The sequence below is a fragment of the Eriocheir sinensis genome, chromosome 25 (genome assembly GCF_024679095.1).
Source record: "Eriocheir sinensis breed Jianghai 21 chromosome 25, ASM2467909v1, whole genome shotgun sequence".
In the NCBI taxonomy this organism is placed as follows: domain Eukaryota; kingdom Metazoa; phylum Arthropoda; class Malacostraca; order Decapoda; family Varunidae; genus Eriocheir; species Eriocheir sinensis.
Genome location: NC_066533.1, coordinates 10988925 through 11008604, shown reverse-complemented (window position 1 = coordinate 11008604; position 19680 = coordinate 10988925). Strand labels below are relative to the sequence as shown.

Here is a 19680-nt window from a genome sequence, read left to right as displayed (position 1 = left end):
TCCTTTACCCAACCTTCCTCCTTCTCGTCCTATTCCTCTTCCTATTTCTCCACTTTTTTTTCCTAAACTACATCACTTCCCAATCCAATGTTTACTTTATCCTTTACCTAACCTTCCTCCTCCTCCTCGTCCTCCTCCTCCTCCTCCTCCTCCTATTCCTCTTCCTATTTCTCCACTTTTTTTTCCTAAACTACATCACTTCCCAATCCAATGTTTACTTTATCCTTTACCTAACCTTCCTCCTCCTCCTCCTCCTCCTCCTCCTATTCCTCTTCCTATTTCTCCACCCTTTTCCTAAACTACATCTCTTCCTCGTTCACCTTGTTTACCTACTCCATCCTTTACCTAACCTTCCTCCTCCTCCTCCTCCTCCTCCTCCTCCTATTCCTCTTCCTATTTCTCCACCCTTTTCCTAAACTACATCTCTTCCTCGTTCACCTTGTTTACCTACTCCATCCTTTACCTGACCTTCCTCCTCATCCTCCTCCTCCACACTGACCTTCTCCCGTCCATTCCCGTCCCTCCCTTTCCTTCTCCTCTGTCTTCACCTCGCCCTTCGGTGTTCAAATGTTAGTTTTGTCATGGGTGGTTGGTTCTACGTGCATACCACCTCTTCCACCTCCACTGCTACGACTACTACTACTACTACTACTACATCTTCTCATTCTTATTCTCCTCCATCTCGTCTTCCTCCTCGTCCTCCTTCTCTTTCTCCTAACAGTATTCAACTCCACTTATGGTCAACCACCACCATTCACCACCACTTACTGCTAGCTATTTCACCACCGTCACCACCACAACTATCATCACCACTATCTCTCTGGCTTCGTCTTCATCATCACCTCATATCCCGTTATATACAAACATTTTCACCACCACCATCACCACCACTTACTAATTAATCTTAACTGCATTTTATATCTAATTGACTCATGTTTTGTTTGTCATACATGTTATTGTGTTATTATGAATTTGTGTATATTTATTTTAATTGTATTCGGGGTTGTATGTGTATGCAGTAGTAGTAGGAAGAGGAGAAGCAGGAGGTGGAGCAGGAGAAGCAGTGGAAGAAGTCATGGCAGTAGAATCAAATATAATGAAATCTTTATCCTCTATTATTATTTATTATAATTATCTTTATCAAACGTACGAAGGCTGATTACTCTTTTTCATGGCCTTCTTTCGTACAGAGCAATCAGTTATCCCTTACACGTTACGTTATATAAGGGTTGCATATGGAAAGTTACAGAGGAAGCCATCACGCGCATATATAACAGTGAAGTGGCTCGTTGCTAAGCGTCTGCCTCTGTCTCTGTCTCGTCCTTTAAGTCTCCGGCAGTGATTAAAGTCGCGAGCCGATGATGATATTATTCTTTCCCGCGTATCTTGAGGTTATCATCGCGCGGTCGGCGTCGCGTCGTGAAGTGTCGCGCGATATTGTTATGCTCAGGTACGGGGAGTGTTTTCGCGTCTTATCTCCTCCTACTCCTACTCTACTAACCACGTATATACTATTACTAACTTTCCTTCTCCTCTTACTACTTTTACAAATGTTTTCTTCCTCCTCCTCCTCCTCCTCTTCCTTCTCCTATTACTACTTTTACAAATGTTTTACTCCTCCTCCTCCTCCTCCTCCTCTTCCTTCTCCTATTAATACTTTTACAAATGTTTTCCTCCTCCTCCTCCTCCTCCTCCTCTCCCTTCTCCCATTACTACTTTTACAAATGTTTTCCTCCTCCTCCTCTCTCTTCTCCTCCTATTACTACTTTTACAAACGCTTTTCTCCTCCTCCTCCTCCTCCTCTCCCTTCTCCTCCTATTACTACTTTTACAAATGTTTTCCTCCTCCTCCTCCTCCTCCTCTCTCTTCTCCTATTACTACTTTTACAAACGTTTTCCTCCTCCTCCTCCTCCTCCTCTCCCTTCTCCTCCTATTACTACTTTTACAAACGTTTTCCTCCCCCTCCTCTTCCTCATCTACGAACTTACGTATATACTATTACTAACTTTCCTTCTTGGACCGACTAAAAAACTCGATTATTACTTGATCAAAAACAAAAATTACAATTGTCATGTTTGTGAAATCTAAAAGAAAAAAAGTCTTGGAACGTTCTTATAAACCGTCTTGTTGCTGAGGAGATGAGACGGTCAGAATTCCAGCAACACTACTCCATCATCATTATCACTCGAGTAGGGAGCTAAGTTATGTCCACGACCGATGACCAGCCAGAATATTGCTGAAAAGAAACTTATATATTATCACGTGTGGTCCGAGTCTTGGGCAATGACTGGCGCGGTTTTGGTGATAGTGGTATCGCTTCAAGAGAGGGGAGAAGATGCAACACTGATTATAAACTTATACAACTCATCCCACTTCAAATCAATGTGGATGTAAGATTATTTTCGCTGTGTACACCCATTGGTAGTGACTAGTCAGCTGCCTCGCTAGTATTTGCTTCAGGCGGGTGATATGCTACAATACTATCATGCTTGAAGACTATTGACCGCATTCTCAGACGCTTTCGGTTCTCACAGCAAACATTTCCAAAGACCTCAAAGGGGATTAGTCGGGTTATTACGAGTCTTTCATATATTCATGGTACAGAAGCCTTGTCAAACTATCACTGGACTCATAAAACGCCCCATGAAAATACGGAAATTCACACAACCTCTGCAAAATCCCTGTCAAATGTGTGTGCAGTGTGTAGGCCCAGAAATGTTCAATATGGGCCCAGCTGAATAAGAGCTAATATCAACTCTTATATCGAGCACTTAGGCGTTTGGGTGATGCATAAGCCCCGGAATGCTTGAGAATACGCCCTTAGTTGAATAATCGCTAAAATCAACCGTAATCGAGCAAGGAGAGGCTTTTTTGTATTTACCTTCGCTCGTGGCAGTGAATATAACACCGTTGCAGAGGAGGATGCGGCGATGATAGACTTTGGAGCTGATGTATACCTGAAGACTGTGTGGGTTAAGCTAATATTCCATTGGGGTATAAGAGGCAGCTCCGCGGTAATAAGAAACAGAAAAAAAAAAAAGTGCTTGAGGATGGTCCACGCGAGTCATCTAATCAGGAAACTCGATAAACGGAGAGACATCTTGACTTTTCTTTTTTCTTATATGAGCTCTCTCTCTCTCTCTCTCTCTCTCTCTCTCTCTCTCTCTCTCTCTCTCTCTCTCTCTCTCTCTCTCTCTCTCTCTCTCTCTCTCTCTCTCTGTATTTTGGAAAGTCACGCATTCTCCACACCAACAATTGACTTACTCTTTTTCTTTCTTTTTTCTTTTTTTGTGTTTGAGCGAAACTTTTCCCTTGCGTGATGACCAGCGAAGGGAAAAAATAGTGAAAAGCAGTATGGAAAAAAGGGCTACTCTCTCTCTCTCTCTCTCTCTCTCTCTCTCTCTCTCTCTCTCTCTCTCTCTCTCTCTCTCGTGACTCATGGATCTTTTTGTTGTGGTCTTGATTGAGTACAGAGAGAGAGAGAGAGAGAGAGAGAGAGAGAGACTCACTCATCCATCCACTACAAGTTCTTGCCGTCAGAAATTTATATGAAGAAAAAAGAAATCCGTAAACGTAGAGGAAAATAGAGTTAGTTGGTCAAGGGAAAAGGAACCACTTAATTTTTTGTCTTGCTCGCTGTGCAGACAAAGCAAAAAGCCACTTATCTTGTTTTGCATTATATCCGGAAAAAAAAAGGCACGTGCGATTAACCTTTATTGTTTTATCGTTTTTTATTCTTCTTTATCGGGGCTGCAGTGAAAAAAAAAAAAAGCAAAAAAGTATTAATGATTCTTTTTGCTCGTCCACTTTGGTCTTTTGTGCCGTGTTTGTTTGTTTATAGTTGTTGTTGTTGTTATTCTGATCGACATCCGCATCTTTCGCTATGTTAATATACCTCAGAATCATGGCCTTTCCCAATGTCCTCCACTTATCTTTGCTTGATTTTGTGGTATTCTCAGTACTTTTATTTCACCTCTCGACCTCGTCTTCTGTCCGCTAATCTGTTACTTCATTTGGCCGTCTGTCATCAGTCCTACGCATGATAAAACCTGCCCAGATTCTTTCTTTTGTTTATTTGTTTGTTTTTTTGTCTACCTTCAACCTCGGTCTGTTTTCTTAATATATGACACTCGCTTCCTGTCTTTCCATGTTTTTTTTTTTTTTTTTTTTCCAGCAAAGGAGACAGTTCAAGGGCATATAAAAAAAAGGAAACAATAATGAAAAAAAAAAAGCCCGCTACTTACCCAGCACCAGTTCTCACCCACCACAGGCTCAAGGGCTAAGGCCACGCGCAGTCACAGCCTATGCCCCCTAACGCGGGTATAATTTTAATAACTCATCCTTGCAACGTCTAGTTTTTGTGTGTGCGTACTGTTCCTTTATTTTTGTTGCCTGCACAAAAACCACAAATAATATCAGTGAAAGTGTGCAACAGGAGCAGAGAGAGAGAGAGAGAGAGAGAGAGAGAGAGAGAGAGAAATATATATGGTAAACAAGAAGAAAACAAAACAAACAAAATCCCATCTTACGCTCGTTTTTGGAGGATTAAAAAATATATCCGGGAATTGGATCAAACGAGAGAGAGAGAGAGAGAGAGAGAGAGAGAGAGAGAGCATGCAGGAAGAAGGAAGGGAAGAAGACTGTTTTCTCTTTACTATTGTTGTCTCATCCCTTTCCGCGTCGAGAGAGAGAGAGAGAGAGAGAGAGAGAGAGAGAGAGAGACGAACAGCAGCCTCGTGGAATAAGTCTGACGGTAACGAGACATGAGTGGCTGACTGTCCTTGAACTGGCAAAGAGGGGGAGCAGGCAAGAGGGATGGGCCCGCTTCTAAAGACGTAGTCGTGATGGTGGTGGGAGGAAAGACAAATTGGATGAAAGGGAAGGGAGGGGACGAGAAGAGAAAGGGAGGAAAGGAAAGGGGAGAGGAGGAAGGGAAGGGAGGGAAAGGAAAAGGAAGGGAAGGAATCCGAGAGGTGGGAAGGGAAGGGAAGGGAAAGGGAGGGAAGGAAAAGAAGGGAACGAAACGGAAGGGAAGGAGAAGGAATGAAAAGGAAAGGTAAAGGAAGGGAAGAAAGGGGAGGGAGATAAATATAAAGGAAGGGAAGGAGAGGTAAAGAAAGGTAAAGGAATGGAAGGGAAGGGAGGAAAGAGAATGGAAGAGGAGGAAAGGTTGAGAAAGAGAAGGGAAAGGGTAGAGAAGGCAAAAGAAGATAAAGGAAGGGAGGTTAACGGGTGGGAATGAAAGGAAAAGTAAGGGAGAACAATTAACTAGCCTACGCCATACAACTATTCACTCCTACAGTCTTTCCTTCTCCCCCAATTATACATTCTTCACTAACCCACTGCCTCTTCTTACTAGACCCTTGATATAATACAAAAAATAAAGGAAGGGAGCGGAGGGAAGGGGAGAGAAGAAAAGGGAAGGGAAGAAGGGGAGAGAAAGTTAGATTAGGCTCATTATTGTAGGTCATACTAGCTAGCTGCCAGGAGGAGGTGGAGAGACTTTCCCTCTCAACCACTGCTATACTCTTAAGACTTGAGGGAGGGGGAGAAATCCAGGATACACAAGATTATTTTTTTCTGTCGTGTGTGTGTGTGTGTGTGTGTGTGTGTATGTGTTTAGGAATGAGGGAGTGCCGCCGAAGTGACAGGAAGTGGTTTAAGTCAGTCACGAGTGGAGAACAGGTTGGACAAGCAGAAGAAAAGCAAAGAAAACAAGGAAACTGCACAATTACGTATATTTATTTTTTCTCCCTTCACCCCACACGGTGCCTCTTCCCTTCCTGCCCAGCCCGGCGCGGCATGTGTGACCCTGTGGTCGGGAGAATGTATATACCCAGGGGCCACACCGGCTCAGGGTCACCGTTGACTTAAGGAGGTCACTCTATAGTATGACCTCCTTGGGCCTAACCATGGAGGTTAACCCTCCCCAACCCTTCCCTTGGCTACACCTGGCCTGGCTCTCTTGGGCTACCTGGCTGTCTGTTGCATCAAGCCAGTGTTTTCCATGTTGTGCAGCATCAAACACATCTCACTTTGTTTATTATATACTTTTATTGCACTTCCTCTTCTCAAAGCAGAGCTTGGCCCCTCAGTGGGAACAGCACTCATACAGAATGATGCCATCAGCAGCATTGTTTTGCATTTATCAGAATTTCAAATTGGGGACCATGGGGGGAGCCAAACTTATGTCCCCCCCCCCAGACCCCCCATAGCTATTCCATTTGATTTGATGCAACCAGTAGTATCAACAATATCACCTGTACTTCTAAGAGGCACTTGCTATAATTGGCTAGTTCTAATGGATGCACTCTCTTTCAGTTTCCTCGACAACCGTGTTGGCGGGTTCTGGAACTGGATGTTCACGCTCAGCAAGGTCCCAGAGCTCGGAGACACAGTGTTCATCGTTCTCCGGAAGCAGCCGCTCATCTTCCTGCACTGGTACCACCACGTCACTGTCCTCCTCTACGCCTGGTACTCCTACTCCGACTACATCGCCACCGCCCGCTGGTTCGTCTGCATGAACTACCTTGTCCACAGTGCCATGTACAGCTACTATGCCCTCAAGGCCCTCAAGTTCCGAGTACCTCGCTGGATCGCCATGAGCATCACCACGGCTCAGCTCGCCCAGATGGTGATGGGGGCGGCGGTCAACATTTGGGCCTACCAGGTCAAGCAGGCCGGCAATGAGTGCCACGTCTCCTACGACAACATTAAAATATCTCTCCTCATGTACACATCCTACTTCGTACTGTTCGCTCGCTTCTTCCGTAGAGCTTACGTTGTCAACCCCAAGCAGACCGGGTCTCAGCCACCCAAAAAGGGCCAGGAGTCTCTCGCCTACGAAGGAAAGAGCACCAAGGGTAAACTGGAATAAAGTTACACTAAGTTTACAGGAATTTGTAGGGAAGAAAAAGCTCTGATAATTCATTTGTCAAACACATGGGTCCCACTAATGGCACTGACTGGCTGGTGTCTTGCATTTGTTTGTTTTACTACCAATCAGGACTTGCCAAATCCAAATTTTTCTCATTTTCACCAACAACTGTAGGGCTTAACAAAAGACTTCTAGAAAATGTCATGATTCAGTTTACAATGGTTTGCTTCTTCATTACCTTTGAGCAGCTGTATTCAATGGCTTCAGGTAGCAACAGTTCAAGGTTTTGGCAGCACAAGACACAGCCATTGCCTCTCAGATCCTGGACCATTTGTGTCATGCCAGATGCCTGAATGAGCTTCTGGGAAAGTTGAACACTTTCCACACAGAAGTTTGTTTTGCTGTTTCAAAGAGTTTGAAAATCATCACATTGACAATTAACTAGTTTTACTAATGGTATCACAGAAGCGTGGCCACGATCCTTCACGTGATGTGGTAATGCCTCCTCTGGTTCAATATTCGAATGAACAGTTTTGTAGCCAGTCTTCTGTTGCATAAAATTAGCTTTCACTTTTAGCATTGGCAAACTTCAAAGTTATGCATAGTGGGATGCATTTTATCCTGCCATCAAGTGACTGCACCCGCGGTGAGAGAACACTAGTACGTCTGTAGTTGTAAAACATTCGTCAAGCTAGGTTTGTTACACAGGCACCCACCCTTCATAGGTAAAGGTATAAAATTCAGCAGCATAATGTAAAATGAAGATCACATGTTCCTCATGATGAATTTTTCTGAGGACCTGAACCACAGAAAGTCCAAAATGGAGCACACAGCTTCACAGTCATTGTAAATAGGCTGCTATGCAGTTTCATGTTTAAAACTGACACAGGTTGTCTACCATTTCCTCTCTTCTTTTAGCTTTTCCTTTCTTCTTCTGAACTTGCTTTGTGGCTGTGGCTTCAACCAAGTCATGCACACCCAGCAAGGACAAAGTGCAGTATTTGGTAACATTCCTTTTATACCGTAACCTTCCCACATGTCTGATCTCTTTACTGCATTCCAGACGTCAAACTTTGTCTCTACAAATGTTTCTCCTTTCAGTTGTTATGTTTTCACTCATCGGGTCCATCCTTGCCCACACATGTCCTGCATTCCACCACTGTCTCTTCGTATGCACAAAATGTTTCAGATCAGTGACTTGTTTGGTTGTGTTTGGTAATGTTCACCATGATTTTCAAATGGTCATTTGAATATTTATTGAGGTATATATTTGTATGTGATAACAGTAATGCAATTGCATTTGGGTAATCACCAAATAACATTATGATATTCAGATGATAATTTACTAGCAAGGTTTTATTAGTAATTATCTGATATAGGATATTTTCTTAACACTGCAGTATTAAGCTGGACTTTTCACTGTCAGTTGTGTTCTGTTTCATTTTCTCCTTGATGGTTTCTTCCTGTACAGAGTATTGGCCGAAGGCTTTGCTCTCACACCTACCAAGCCACTGTATTCTTTGCCATTATCATCATTGTACTGTAGAGCCATTCAATGGTCTAAGTTTGATAGTATTCTTTCACTAGTTTTTAAGATTTCAAGAGTAAACAACCCATCATTAATTAGGTTACAGGTTACTGCAGGAGCACCATCAAGAAGGTTCTGTGATAGTCAAAATGTCACAAGCACAAGCCAAAATATCAGAATTGCTTTCTGAGACTAAATTTGCTAATTTTACTCGAGCAGACAAACATTAGCCTAACAGATCGTTGCCAGCAAGTGCTGTAGCATAACTTTGTTCCTCAGACGGAACAGCTATGCATTAGTACAAGTAAAAATGTTTATGCCAGACAAGTGAATTTAGTCATGCAAACAGTATTGAGTCAAGGCATAGTGTAATAAGCGATGACCACATTGTTGATATCTATGTACAGGGCTTTGATTGTGCACAGGATGCACAACCAGGGGTGGGAAATACAAGGTTAGTTTTTGTTGAGCACGAAAAAATACAACTAAATTTGTATGAATGGTTTCAAAAAATGTTTTTGTGGTGTTGCTTATTTCAGGAGTCTCACACCCTGAGTGGTTGAGGTCTTGGCACTCATGCTCTCATTCCCAAATGAGAGTCGATGCAGTAATTCAGTATTTTATGAATACTGTGGTTGTTTCATAAGCACCCTTTGAATTTTTTTGTGCTAGACAAGCCATTGCCATCTACACAATGTTTTTAGCAAAAACCTTGAATTTCCTTATTGTGGAGGACTTTAGGAATGTTATTAGTTTAGTTGGTGGTGCTTGGAGCATTAGTGGCAGAGAGGAACCTTGCTCGTCCTGGCAGCAGTGACCAGCACTTGAGGGTCTATGGCTTGGTGCTCTCTTGTTATGTTTGGTGAAGTTGCAGTACTTATGTACTTAGGTTTGTTACAAAAATTACTACCAAAATAAACTGTAATAATGTTATCTTTTTTTAGTGGTGTCTGCTACCTCTCACTGATCACTGTAACAATTCAGTAACTGTTCTAGATGCACAAATGCTTATGTGTAACATCAATTTGTCCCGTTGTCATTTTGTGGGTCGGGTGTAGTGTGAATGCCCAAGGTTGTACAGCAGGAGGTGCAGGCAGCAGCAGTTGGATGTGTGCCCCAAAATTAAGTTACTGATTTACAACATGCTCTCTGAAACTTTAGTTTTAGGAAGGATGTCTTGCTGAAGAGAGGGAACTGAGAAACACTTCTTTGCTGTTCCCTTTTCTTGATAATATTATTAATTTACTAACCGAGATATTATGTTGGAGCACTTTTGATGCCTTCAAGGACAAACATCCACTTGCATAATGCTTGACTAGTGGTGGTGCTGAGAGCCTGAAGAGTCCAAACTTGTTTGGGTCAATATGATCTTGGCAGTCCCTGTACTCTCAAGGTTTCTGTTTCAAGGTGCATAATGTAACATGTCCCTCATAGCAATACTACAGTACACATTCTAAAACTGAAAACAAACCAACACTCAGTTGACTTTGCATCATTATGATTTTCTGCAATACCCTCGCACAGCCATACCACATGGGGGCTGGCAACACCTACTGCTGCCTGGTGGTGTCCACAGGTTAATAAATGGAAGAACATATACTTTTTTCCTTAATTCCTTATAGCACTTACAGATACCTGCACTCTGGGACCGAGTGCTGTGAAGTGTGTGTGGGGGGGGGGGGGGGGTATTCACCTTTTCTGTGAGGCAGGACTGTGTCCTTACCCCCCACTTTCCAACACTAGTATGGACTGGATATTATGCAAAGATGTGGATCAGTCATTGCAGAACACTCATTGGCAATAGCAAGGTCACTGATCATGTTGCCAATGATGCAGTAACCTGCACCAAGTTCCTGGAGGTTCTAGAGGTGACTTGAAGCACTGACTAGGGAGACGAAGTCATTGGGACTTCAGATCGACTGGTAAAAAGGTAAAGTTTGGGAAATATGCTATAACTGCACATGACAGTGGTGCTCATCTGTCCCATTGGCCATTTGAGCCCGTGGTGGGAGGAAATACAATAACCTCACTCAGGCCAAGTGTAAACCCGGGTTACCACAGTTTACCTTCCTCAGGTTTCCCCAGGTACCCATTTATCAACTGGATGGCCTACATACAAACTGCTCAGGCCAGAATTCGAACCCAGGCCAATAGATTCATTGTTAGGGACACTTACCACTGCACCAGAGAGGCGAGCTCTACTGGGCCGAGACCAAAATACTTAAGTTTGGAAACTTACTGAAGTGTGTGACAAGGACATTGAGATCTTGTGAAATTTAAAATACCTTGGTGCATGGTGCAGAACAACAGTAGGTTATTGCAAGTATTCTTTCCATGAAATGGCTTGGCAACTATTAGACTCTACGAATACCAGAAAAGTTCCAATAAGGAGAGGTTAAACAGGGTGAAATGAGCTGCAGCCACGTCATGTCATAGAAAAGGGATAATGATAGGATGTCATCATTCTTGGTGATTATTTTCCCAACAAATAAATAAGCACAGTCAGTGACACGTTTACAACAGCTAGACTTAATGAAGTATAACAGTTCAAAACGAAGACGTAGTTGCCACTTTTGATACATGACTTGCAGTGCACAACTCCATGCAGCTCTCACTGTCTCATCTTACAGATAGTGAAGGTTCATTTGTTCGTTCATAAAACTGCAATGAATACAAGGCTCATTCTTGTCTCAAGTGCACATTATTGCATATACACAGACACTCCCTCTCACACAGAGGAACTGTCTTGGAAGAAAATGTTGCACATCAGATTTTATCTATTGGTGCAGATTTGGAAATAGTTTTGGTAATGCTTAATAATGAATTTACTTTCAAAGTTTCAATTACTTGTAAGACAAAGGCCAGTAAACATGAGTATGAATTATTTTATGATAACTAAGTACTTTGAATGTCAGGAGTATATATAGGCAGAGTAACGTCAACATTCCGAATCAAACCAGTTCATGAATCATTTCATTCATCTGGCGACTGATCAGTGCATGTTCAAAACTTCCAAAATTTCAATGAAGCATTAACAAAAACCTAACAAAACAGTTCTCCTTCAGCACCATTTAATAATGACAATAAAGTTAATACTTTTTTACTTAAGTCAGCAATAAAGGTGATGAGAGCTTTGAATGTGTAACCTTAAAATGTCTTACTATTCCCTGCCAGGCGGCCTGGAATGACGGCCTGCAGCTAAAATCTAAAACAACTGACCTAACCTTGGAACCCAGCGTGCCAGCCTTAGTGATGCCCAGCGGGGACGAAACACCGACTATAACTAACCATGTCGCATTGCATAATGCAACACGTATATATATATATATATATATATATATATATATATATATATATATATATATATATATATATATATATATATATATATATATATATATATATATATATATATATATATATATATATATATATATATATATATATATATATATATATATATATATATATATGTAACCTTCATACAACAAGAATTTAATTTAATCGTTTTGGGAAGAATCTGAATACAAAAAATCCACTCAATTTCTGACTTTAGACAATTTCCACACAATGATCCAAATCAAATCTCTTAGACATTCTTATAAAAAAAAAATCTTGCATAAAGCAAGTTACCAGCACTAAAATCTGAGATGTAATGAGTAGAGAAGGATCTTCCATATTCCTGAAGGTGCACAAGCCACAGTGATTCCTTCTCTTATATTGCCATCATCAGGTCCCTCACTTCAAGGGAATACATATAACCTGACTCATCAATAACAGTAGCAGATGAAGCTCTTTGAGAGTATAGCAAATATAAATAAGAGGAAGCAGCCGTATGTATGTACGCTACATCACCTGTTTGATCGACACAGGTAAACAAGACGGCCAGAAATATGTTTGCATGCCACAAGGAAAGCTCACTTTAAATTTACTCTCTTATCCACTAAGCAACAGTGAGAACAAAGTATAATCTCAAAGACCTTTTCCTTTTCCGAACCAAACCTTCAATGATAATAATACTGTTGAGTATGTAATGGGTAATTTGGTGGAAGCTTCATAAAAAAAATTGACCTTTCCAGAGAGGAACATTCTAGGAATCATGAGAAATAAATAAAATATACTACATTACCCCCAAACTACACCTCTACAGCTACACATCCTTGCTACACTACATGTTTGCCGTCAACTCTGATGTTCAGTGCTCAACACTCTTCCTCCCTTTGATCAGGAAGGCTGCCTACGGTGCAGTTATGGACAAAACTGTGGGTCCAACACACTCTTGCAACTCATGGTGACTCAGCAACCCCTTACCAACCAGCAAGTCACAAGATGGGGGGGGGTGGACAGAGAAACAGAGAGGAGCAAAGGATGAACTGGCAATGGGAGGAGAGTGATTGGCAATGTGCTTAGGGGCCATTGTTACACTGAGCTGATGAGTAAGGGGGAGAGAGAAACAGAGAGAGGAGCAAAGCATGAACTAGCAGGGTGGTGGAGACGGACTGGCAGTGTGCATAGGGGCCACCGTCACACTGAGGTTAGAGTAAAAGGGAATAAAGAGAGACAGAGAGGACCAGTGGATGATCCGGCAGGGTGGAGGAGACTGACGGCATGTGCTAAGAGGCTACCGTCACACTGAGCTTGGAGTGAGGTGGACCACACTTTCACCCGTGACTTTACATCACTTACCAGCAGCACTCATTAGGCAAAGAGCTTTTCAACGTCACTGAAAATTTCGTCTGCACTTCTGGTGGCATCGATGGTCTTGACGAGCCCCTGACCCTCATAGTGCTCGATGATGGGCATGGTGGCGTTCATGTAGGTGTCAAAGCGCTTCTTCAGGGACTCCATGTTGTCGTCTGTGCGGCCTGACCCAGCAGCCCCTCGGTCCAGGCAGCGCTGTGTGCATACCTGAGGCAACGAAGGAAGAGGAGATCACTGAAGGGGACTCATGCATCTAGACCTAAGAGAAATATTGTTTTTTTTTGCCATTGAAGATAGACTAAAAGAGATTAATGCAGGGGACTAGTGTGTCTGAACCTAAAAGAAATAGATTTTTTTGGCTCCTGAGGATAAAAAATAAAAGAAAAGATCACAGGAGGGCATAATTTTCATGTGTTAATACTACTGAAATATTATCATGTATGCTTTTTTTTTATCATCTATTAAAAAAATACTACACAACCAGTGACCAACACACTAACATAGGCTGAAGGTGAGAGGAAGATACTTATATCAACATTATTTTTCCTTTTTTTTTGGGGGGGGGGGTAGTAAAGAGCTAAACAAAAAATATTTAAACAAAGACATGCAGACGTACCTCAAGTGGGCATTTGAAGAATAAGACAAATTTGAGATTCACTTTCTCCCCCATCTCTTTGTTCCAGCCCTCAAGGTTGTTCTGGTTCCGTGGGAAGCCGTCAATGAGAAAATCTTCTTTCCCGGAGTTCTGAAAAAGCATCACATCAACATAATTAGTTTTTCTTTTCTTTTCTACATCAGAGGAGGCAGCTCAAAGGGGCATGTGAAAAAAAAAATTCTATTCCAAATGTTTTAAGCTATGTTTGGTGATGGTACAAAAGGTTTCCTGAGGCATAGACCTTCATGGCGCGCTCCAGCAGCGAGCAGGTGATCTCCACGGGGACGATAGTGCCATTCTTGATGTGGCCTTCAATGAGGTCACCAAACTCACTCCCCGGCTTGGCCCTCTCCTCCCGCAGCAAGTCACCAGCAGAGAGATGCACAAAGCCAAATTTCTGCAATCCAGTACATGCTATTTCAGGGATCTGCTAATACTGGATCATCAATTAATATATACTAACTAAAAAGTCCAAAATTTCAATGATTTGGGGAGGGACTAAGTTTAGGGGGTCATGCAATAAGAATGAATGAGGATAGTTATGTGAATAGAGTGCATGACCGCAACACTGAATGAAATCATATGAAATTATCAGTACAAATGGATCAATAAAGTGAACGAGTGTTGAAGAGAGACATGGCAGGAAGTTAACCCGGTAGCTGCGGGGATCATGTTTCTTAAAGGCCCCTCTAAGCGAGAAAATGAGTAAAATTCATCACTCACACAAACTATTTCATAATATATATCAATGCATTTGTGATCAGTTTATGCATCATCTATTTTGGGGGGTTTATATCATGGCAAAAATTTGGCCCATCGCTGGTACACGATAAAGCCGCAAATTTGGCCCGTCGCTGCTACCGGGTTAATAATTTCAAGACAGATTTAGCATAAGACTAGCAATAGAAAAAAACGAGGAAAGCATCATTTTGTGGTTGCCAGGCAGTTAGAAATTTTAGCATGAGACTAGTGTTCAAAAAAATACTAATACAGTAACAACATTTTCCTGGACTTATGTGACAGAAATCAGTCGGTAGGAGAAGGAGAGGAGTCAATAAAATGAATGTCCTTTGACTAAACTACTCTCATATGTAGTGTTATGCTAATTTTTACTGGACCATTTTATTTCTTGTTTATGTTCATTATAGATGGTGTGGTCAATAAAATATAGTAATAATAATGTATAAATAAACTCTCCTCTGCTCTGGGGAAATGGACATACATGGAATTAGTAGCAATGTCAGTAAGTTTGCTGATGATACTAAGATCGGTAGAGTAATTGAGTCAGATCAGGACGCTAGTATTTTCCAGGATGAATTTAAACAGATTATAAGACTGGGCAGATAAGTGGCAGATGGAGTTCAATGTAGGGAAGTGCAGTATTCTGAGTGTAGGTAGGAACAACCCCTCACATAACTATTGCTTAAATGACACTCTTCTAACCCTCTGACCCCCAGCAAGAGTGACTCAGGGAAGTCCACAGTCCTCACCTCCACAATCTTGGCACACTGCGTCCCCTTGCCAGCACCAGGTCCTCCCAGCACAAACACCACATTGTACTTAGCAGCCATAGTTAACGAGTGAACTGCCCGAGAGAACCAGGAGAAAAACATAAACCTGAAAAGAAGTACATTGTTAGCCACTTTGCAGATTAATTGAGGGTGTGTAGGTGTTATCAAAAGGATGTTTTTTACAGGAAAGGAGGCAGTTCAAGGACAGCAAAACAAAAAACTAAAAAAAAGAACAGCATTTTTTTTACCTCCACTGCTAAATTTCGAATGTGTATTACTAAAAACACATATTGCTAACCCAAAAATCAATACAACAGCCTTTTTTTCCAACTTCCTTTGTTAAATTTCAGCTTTGCATCACTAAAAATAAACTGTCTCAACCTTATATAGTAAAATGGTTAGTAAGGTTAGTGCTGGCAAGTCTTCCATCTGGGTCTTTCTATTTTTTTTTTCCTTTTCCCTCTGATAACCCATTAAAAGAAATATATATGAGACAAACAGATAGATATAGACAGGTAGAGACATAGACTGATAGATATAGATAAGTAGGGAGACACAGATACATAAAACTGAGCAACTAAGGAGATTGGTCACACATCACACGATATCCCCGTATGCTATCTAATGACAAAGAATGAAGCCTAAGCACTATTCCCTATACATAAATAGATATAGATAGTTAAATATGAGCAACTAGATAAGGAGGCTGGTCACCCATTATAGAATCTACCTGTATGCTAACTATTGACACGAGGAATGAAGCCTAAACACTATTCTCTGCCTGAAACCTGACAAGTGCATCAGGCCACGGATAAGCCTTGGCACTGTATGAGGCAGAGAGAAAGGAAGGAAGGAAGGAAGGAAGGGAAGTATGGCCCCTAATAACACTCCATAAAGCCTATCTAATCACGCCCTCCATAAAGCCTAAAGACTATTATCCCTAGACTCAAAGCTCACCCTTGCACTGGGGGATGGATGGCTCTGCACTGAGGAAGGTAGGGAAGTATGGCCCCTAATAACACTCCATAAGGCCTATCTAATCACACCCTCCATAAAGCCTAAAGACTATTATCCCTAGACTCAAAGCTCACCACTGCACTGGGGGATGGATGGCTCTGCACTGAGGAAGGTAGGGAAGTATGGCCCCTTATAACACTCCATAAGGCCTATCTAATCACACCCTCCATAAAGCCTAAAGACTATTATCCCTAGACTCAAAGCTCACCACTGCACTCGGGGATGAATGGCTCTGCACTGAGGAAGGTAGGGAAGTATGGCCTCTAATAACACTCCATAAAGCCTATCTAATCACACCCTCCATAAAACCTAAAGACTATTATCCCTAGACTCAAAGCTCACCACTGCACTGGGGGATGGATGGCTCTGCACTGAGGAAGGTAGGGAAGTATGGCCCCTAATAACACTCCATAAAGCCTATCTAATCACGCCCTCCATAAAGCCTAAAGACTATTATCCCTAGACTCAAAGCTCACCACTGCACTGGGGGATGGATGGCTCTGCACTGAGGAAGGTAGGGAAGTATGGCCTCTTATAACACTCCATAAAGCCTATCTAATCACGCCCTCCATAAAGCCTAAAGACTATTATCCCTAGACTCAAAGCTCACCACTGTACTGGGGGATGGATGGCTCTGCACTGAGGAAGGTAGGGAAATATGGCCCCTTATAACACTCCATAAGGCCTATCTAATCACACCCTCAATAAAGCCTAAAGACTATTATCCCTAGACTCAAAGCTCACCACTGCACTGGGGGATGAATGGACTGGCACTGAGGGAGGCAGGAGGGAAGGGAGGCAGGCAAGGTATGGGTGGGAGGAAATCTCTCTTTAATGGTCAAGGTTGTCTGTATGAAGGTTGCAGCTTTCACCGCTATGCTCTTTCTTACCAATAACTGTTGCCAAATAGTAACCACGCTGTTGCCCAAGATTAGCTAGGTCAAGTTAACATGAAGCAAGCGAGAGATGTCATTCCTATGCATAGAATATTAAAGATTTTTTTTCCTATCTGGTAACCTGTCATAAATTTTGCCACTTGTGTACACTCTGGCTGTAGCAAGAGTTTCTTCCCTCCTCCATTATGATGGGGGAAGGTGGGGGGCAGGGGGCAAGGGGGGGCAATGGAAACACCAGAGGGGGGCTGTGGAGGTGGGGGGGGGGGGGCTCAACACTCCTAGTAAAGCCTCTTCCTCATTAATTTTAAGTGACTTTTTCCTTTCTCTTGCCACATCCTCAGCTCCCCTTGCAGTAGGAAAGCACCTAAAGCCTTCCCTACAGAGTATCTTGGCACAACATTGAGTAAATAAAGGTAAAGTAGGGATAGTGAAATTAAAGAAAGTCACCCAGCACTGGCACATCCATATCAAAAACAAGGTGGACATTATAAAAAAGTGATTATTATTCAAGAAACAAGACCCAGTGGAAATTAAACATAAGAAAGACTTGATGAAAAGTATGTGAGAGAAAACTCTAAATTAAACCCTCTTACACACCATAAATTTCAAAAAGTTTTCTTTTCTGTGCCTATTTGTAGAACCTCTGCTCTGGTCAGGTTTAGCAGTTTTTCCGGGCACAGAAGTATTTTGCTAATCAATTTTCATCGCTAAAGACTGCACTCATCGCTATAATAATATATCAGTGTCATCATTATTTGTTGTAGTTTTACATGACATAATAAAAAAATACTTATGCGCAACCAGAAAATGACAGTTGGTGTAAATATAAGGATTTCTATATTTGTTCATATTCATACCCTTGGTGCGAAAGTGAACTTGGGCCATAAACATATGTAAACGCCATTTGCGTAAGTGTGTGCAAGCGGGTTAATTAGAAAAAGAAAACTGAATCTTACAATCTGTCACTTATTTGATCCCTCCCCTCATTTACACACAGACGGGGAGGCATTGCAATGCTTTATACCCAAACCCACCACTACTACTGCTGCTACTACATTAAATCAAAAGGGTCATGGTGGGCAGATCACCTTAAGTCAGGTTATGAGCTAATAATTACACGGGGGCCAAGAGAGGTTGACCTGCCTAAAGGCAATGATAAGGTTGGGGGAACACACTAAGCTGAGCGTGGCCTCAATGCTCATCTCCGTCACTTTAACTCTTCAGCCAATGGTAGATATAAACTCACTCTCCCGGACACCAATACAAACCGTCTGCTCTTCCATATTAAACTCAAATCACCTCTCTCCCGCCCCTGCAGTGTTAGTGAGGCATCCTTCCCCATGCTGTTAGTGGTCTGTGCTTTCTCGGATTGACTACTACTACTACTATTACTACTGCTACTATTACTACTGCTACTATTACTACTACTACTATTACTACTGCTACTATTACTACTACTACATTAAATCAAAAGGGTCATGGTGGGCAGATCTCCTTCTTAGGTCCTTAAGTCAGGTTATGAGTTAATTATTACATGGGGTCAAGGGAAGTAAACCCACCCAAAGACAAAGGGCGCCAAAGGTACTAAGACACTATAAGACTGCTCATGGCCTCAGTGCTCATCTCCGTCACTTTAACCCTTCAGCCAGTGGTGGGTATAAACGAACTATCCCAAACACCTATACAAACCATCTTCTCCTCCATATTAAACCCAAACCACCTCTCCCCCGTCCCTGCAGTGTTAGTGAGGCAATGTTCACCGTGCTGTTAGTGGCCTGTGCTTCTACTACTACTACTATTACTACTGCTACTATTACTACTACTACATCAAATCAAAAGGGTCATGGTGGGCAGATCTCCCTCCTACGTCCTTAAGTCGGGTTATGAGTTAATTATTACACGGGGGCAAGGGAGGTTGACACGCCCCAGGACACCAATACAGACCATCTTTTCCTCCATATTAAACCCAAACCACCTCCCCCCCGTCCCTGCGGTGTTAGTGAGGCATCGTCCAGCGTGCTGTTAGTGGCCTGCGCTGCCTCGGCCCGACACACCCAATGCTTACCCGAGCCGTGGACCGAGAAGGAATGGTGGCGGTGGCCTTTACCCGCCTGTCTCACCCTTTATATACCCGCTATCGGCCTGCTAGTGGTGGGGGTGGAAGGAGCAGGTTCCCGTGGGTCAGACAACAGCCTACCGCCTCCTGCAGTGGGTGAATAGAAAGGTTTCGGTTATAAATATGAGACACGTTGGCGCGCCGGCCGCCTGCCATTACCTGTCAGAAGTAGTGCATTGAGTGGTCACTGTTTGCCTACTTTTATCGGGGTTTCATTGATTTATTTTTTGTTCAGTGTATTTTTTATCATGTATTCGCAACATATACCGGATAAAAGATTAGATACAAGATTTTCAGCGTTGTGTTTGCCTCGTTTTATCGGGGTTACATTACCATGCTATTTTTTTATTTAATTTATATTTTTCAAGTGTATTTTTCT

The 19680-nt window shown here is 42.3% G+C and overlaps 2 protein-coding genes and 1 long non-coding RNA gene across 9 annotated transcripts in view; 2 read left to right on the top strand and 1 right to left on the bottom strand.

Moving 5' to 3' along the window:
- LOC127003356 (elongation of very long chain fatty acids protein 6-like) overlaps nt 1-10002 on the top strand; it is a 65660-nt gene extending 55658 nt beyond the window's left edge. For all 3 annotated transcript variants that reach the window (XM_050869889.1, XM_050869888.1, XM_050869890.1), the window contains exon 2: nt 6322-10002. In XM_050869889.1, coding sequence (XP_050725846.1) covers nt 6322-6877 — 556 coding nt within the window. In that variant the 3' untranslated portion in view covers nt 6878-10002. The remainder of the gene's footprint in view (nt 1-6321) is intronic.
- An 863-nt stretch (nt 10003-10865) lies between these two features.
- LOC127003357 (UMP-CMP kinase 2-like) lies at nt 10866-19482 on the bottom strand. Of its 5 annotated transcripts, none has more exons than XM_050869891.1 (5): nt 19251-19482; nt 15252-15378; nt 14003-14158; nt 13723-13851; nt 10866-13313 (listed from the first exon to the last, which is right to left on the bottom strand). In XM_050869891.1, exons 2-5 carry the CDS (start codon nt 15372-15374, stop codon nt 13104-13106), a joined length of 618 nt encoding a protein of 205 aa, XP_050725848.1. In that variant the 5' UTR covers nt 15375-15378; nt 19251-19482; the 3' UTR covers nt 10866-13103. The 5 variants fall into 5 exon arrangements, with proteins under 5 accessions (XP_050725848.1, XP_050725849.1, XP_050725852.1 ...); XM_050869892.1 differs by lacking the exon at nt 19251-19482 and adding an exon at nt 17034-17123; XM_050869895.1 differs by lacking the exon at nt 19251-19482 and adding an exon at nt 16766-16790.
- LOC127003358 (uncharacterized) lies at nt 16410-17047 on the top strand. The gene is made up of 3 exons (XR_007757050.1): nt 16410-16535; nt 16670-16803; nt 16938-17047. It is a non-coding gene; the product is annotated as an uncharacterized LOC127003358 (long non-coding RNA).
- Nucleotides 19483-19680: the final 198 nt, after the last annotated feature.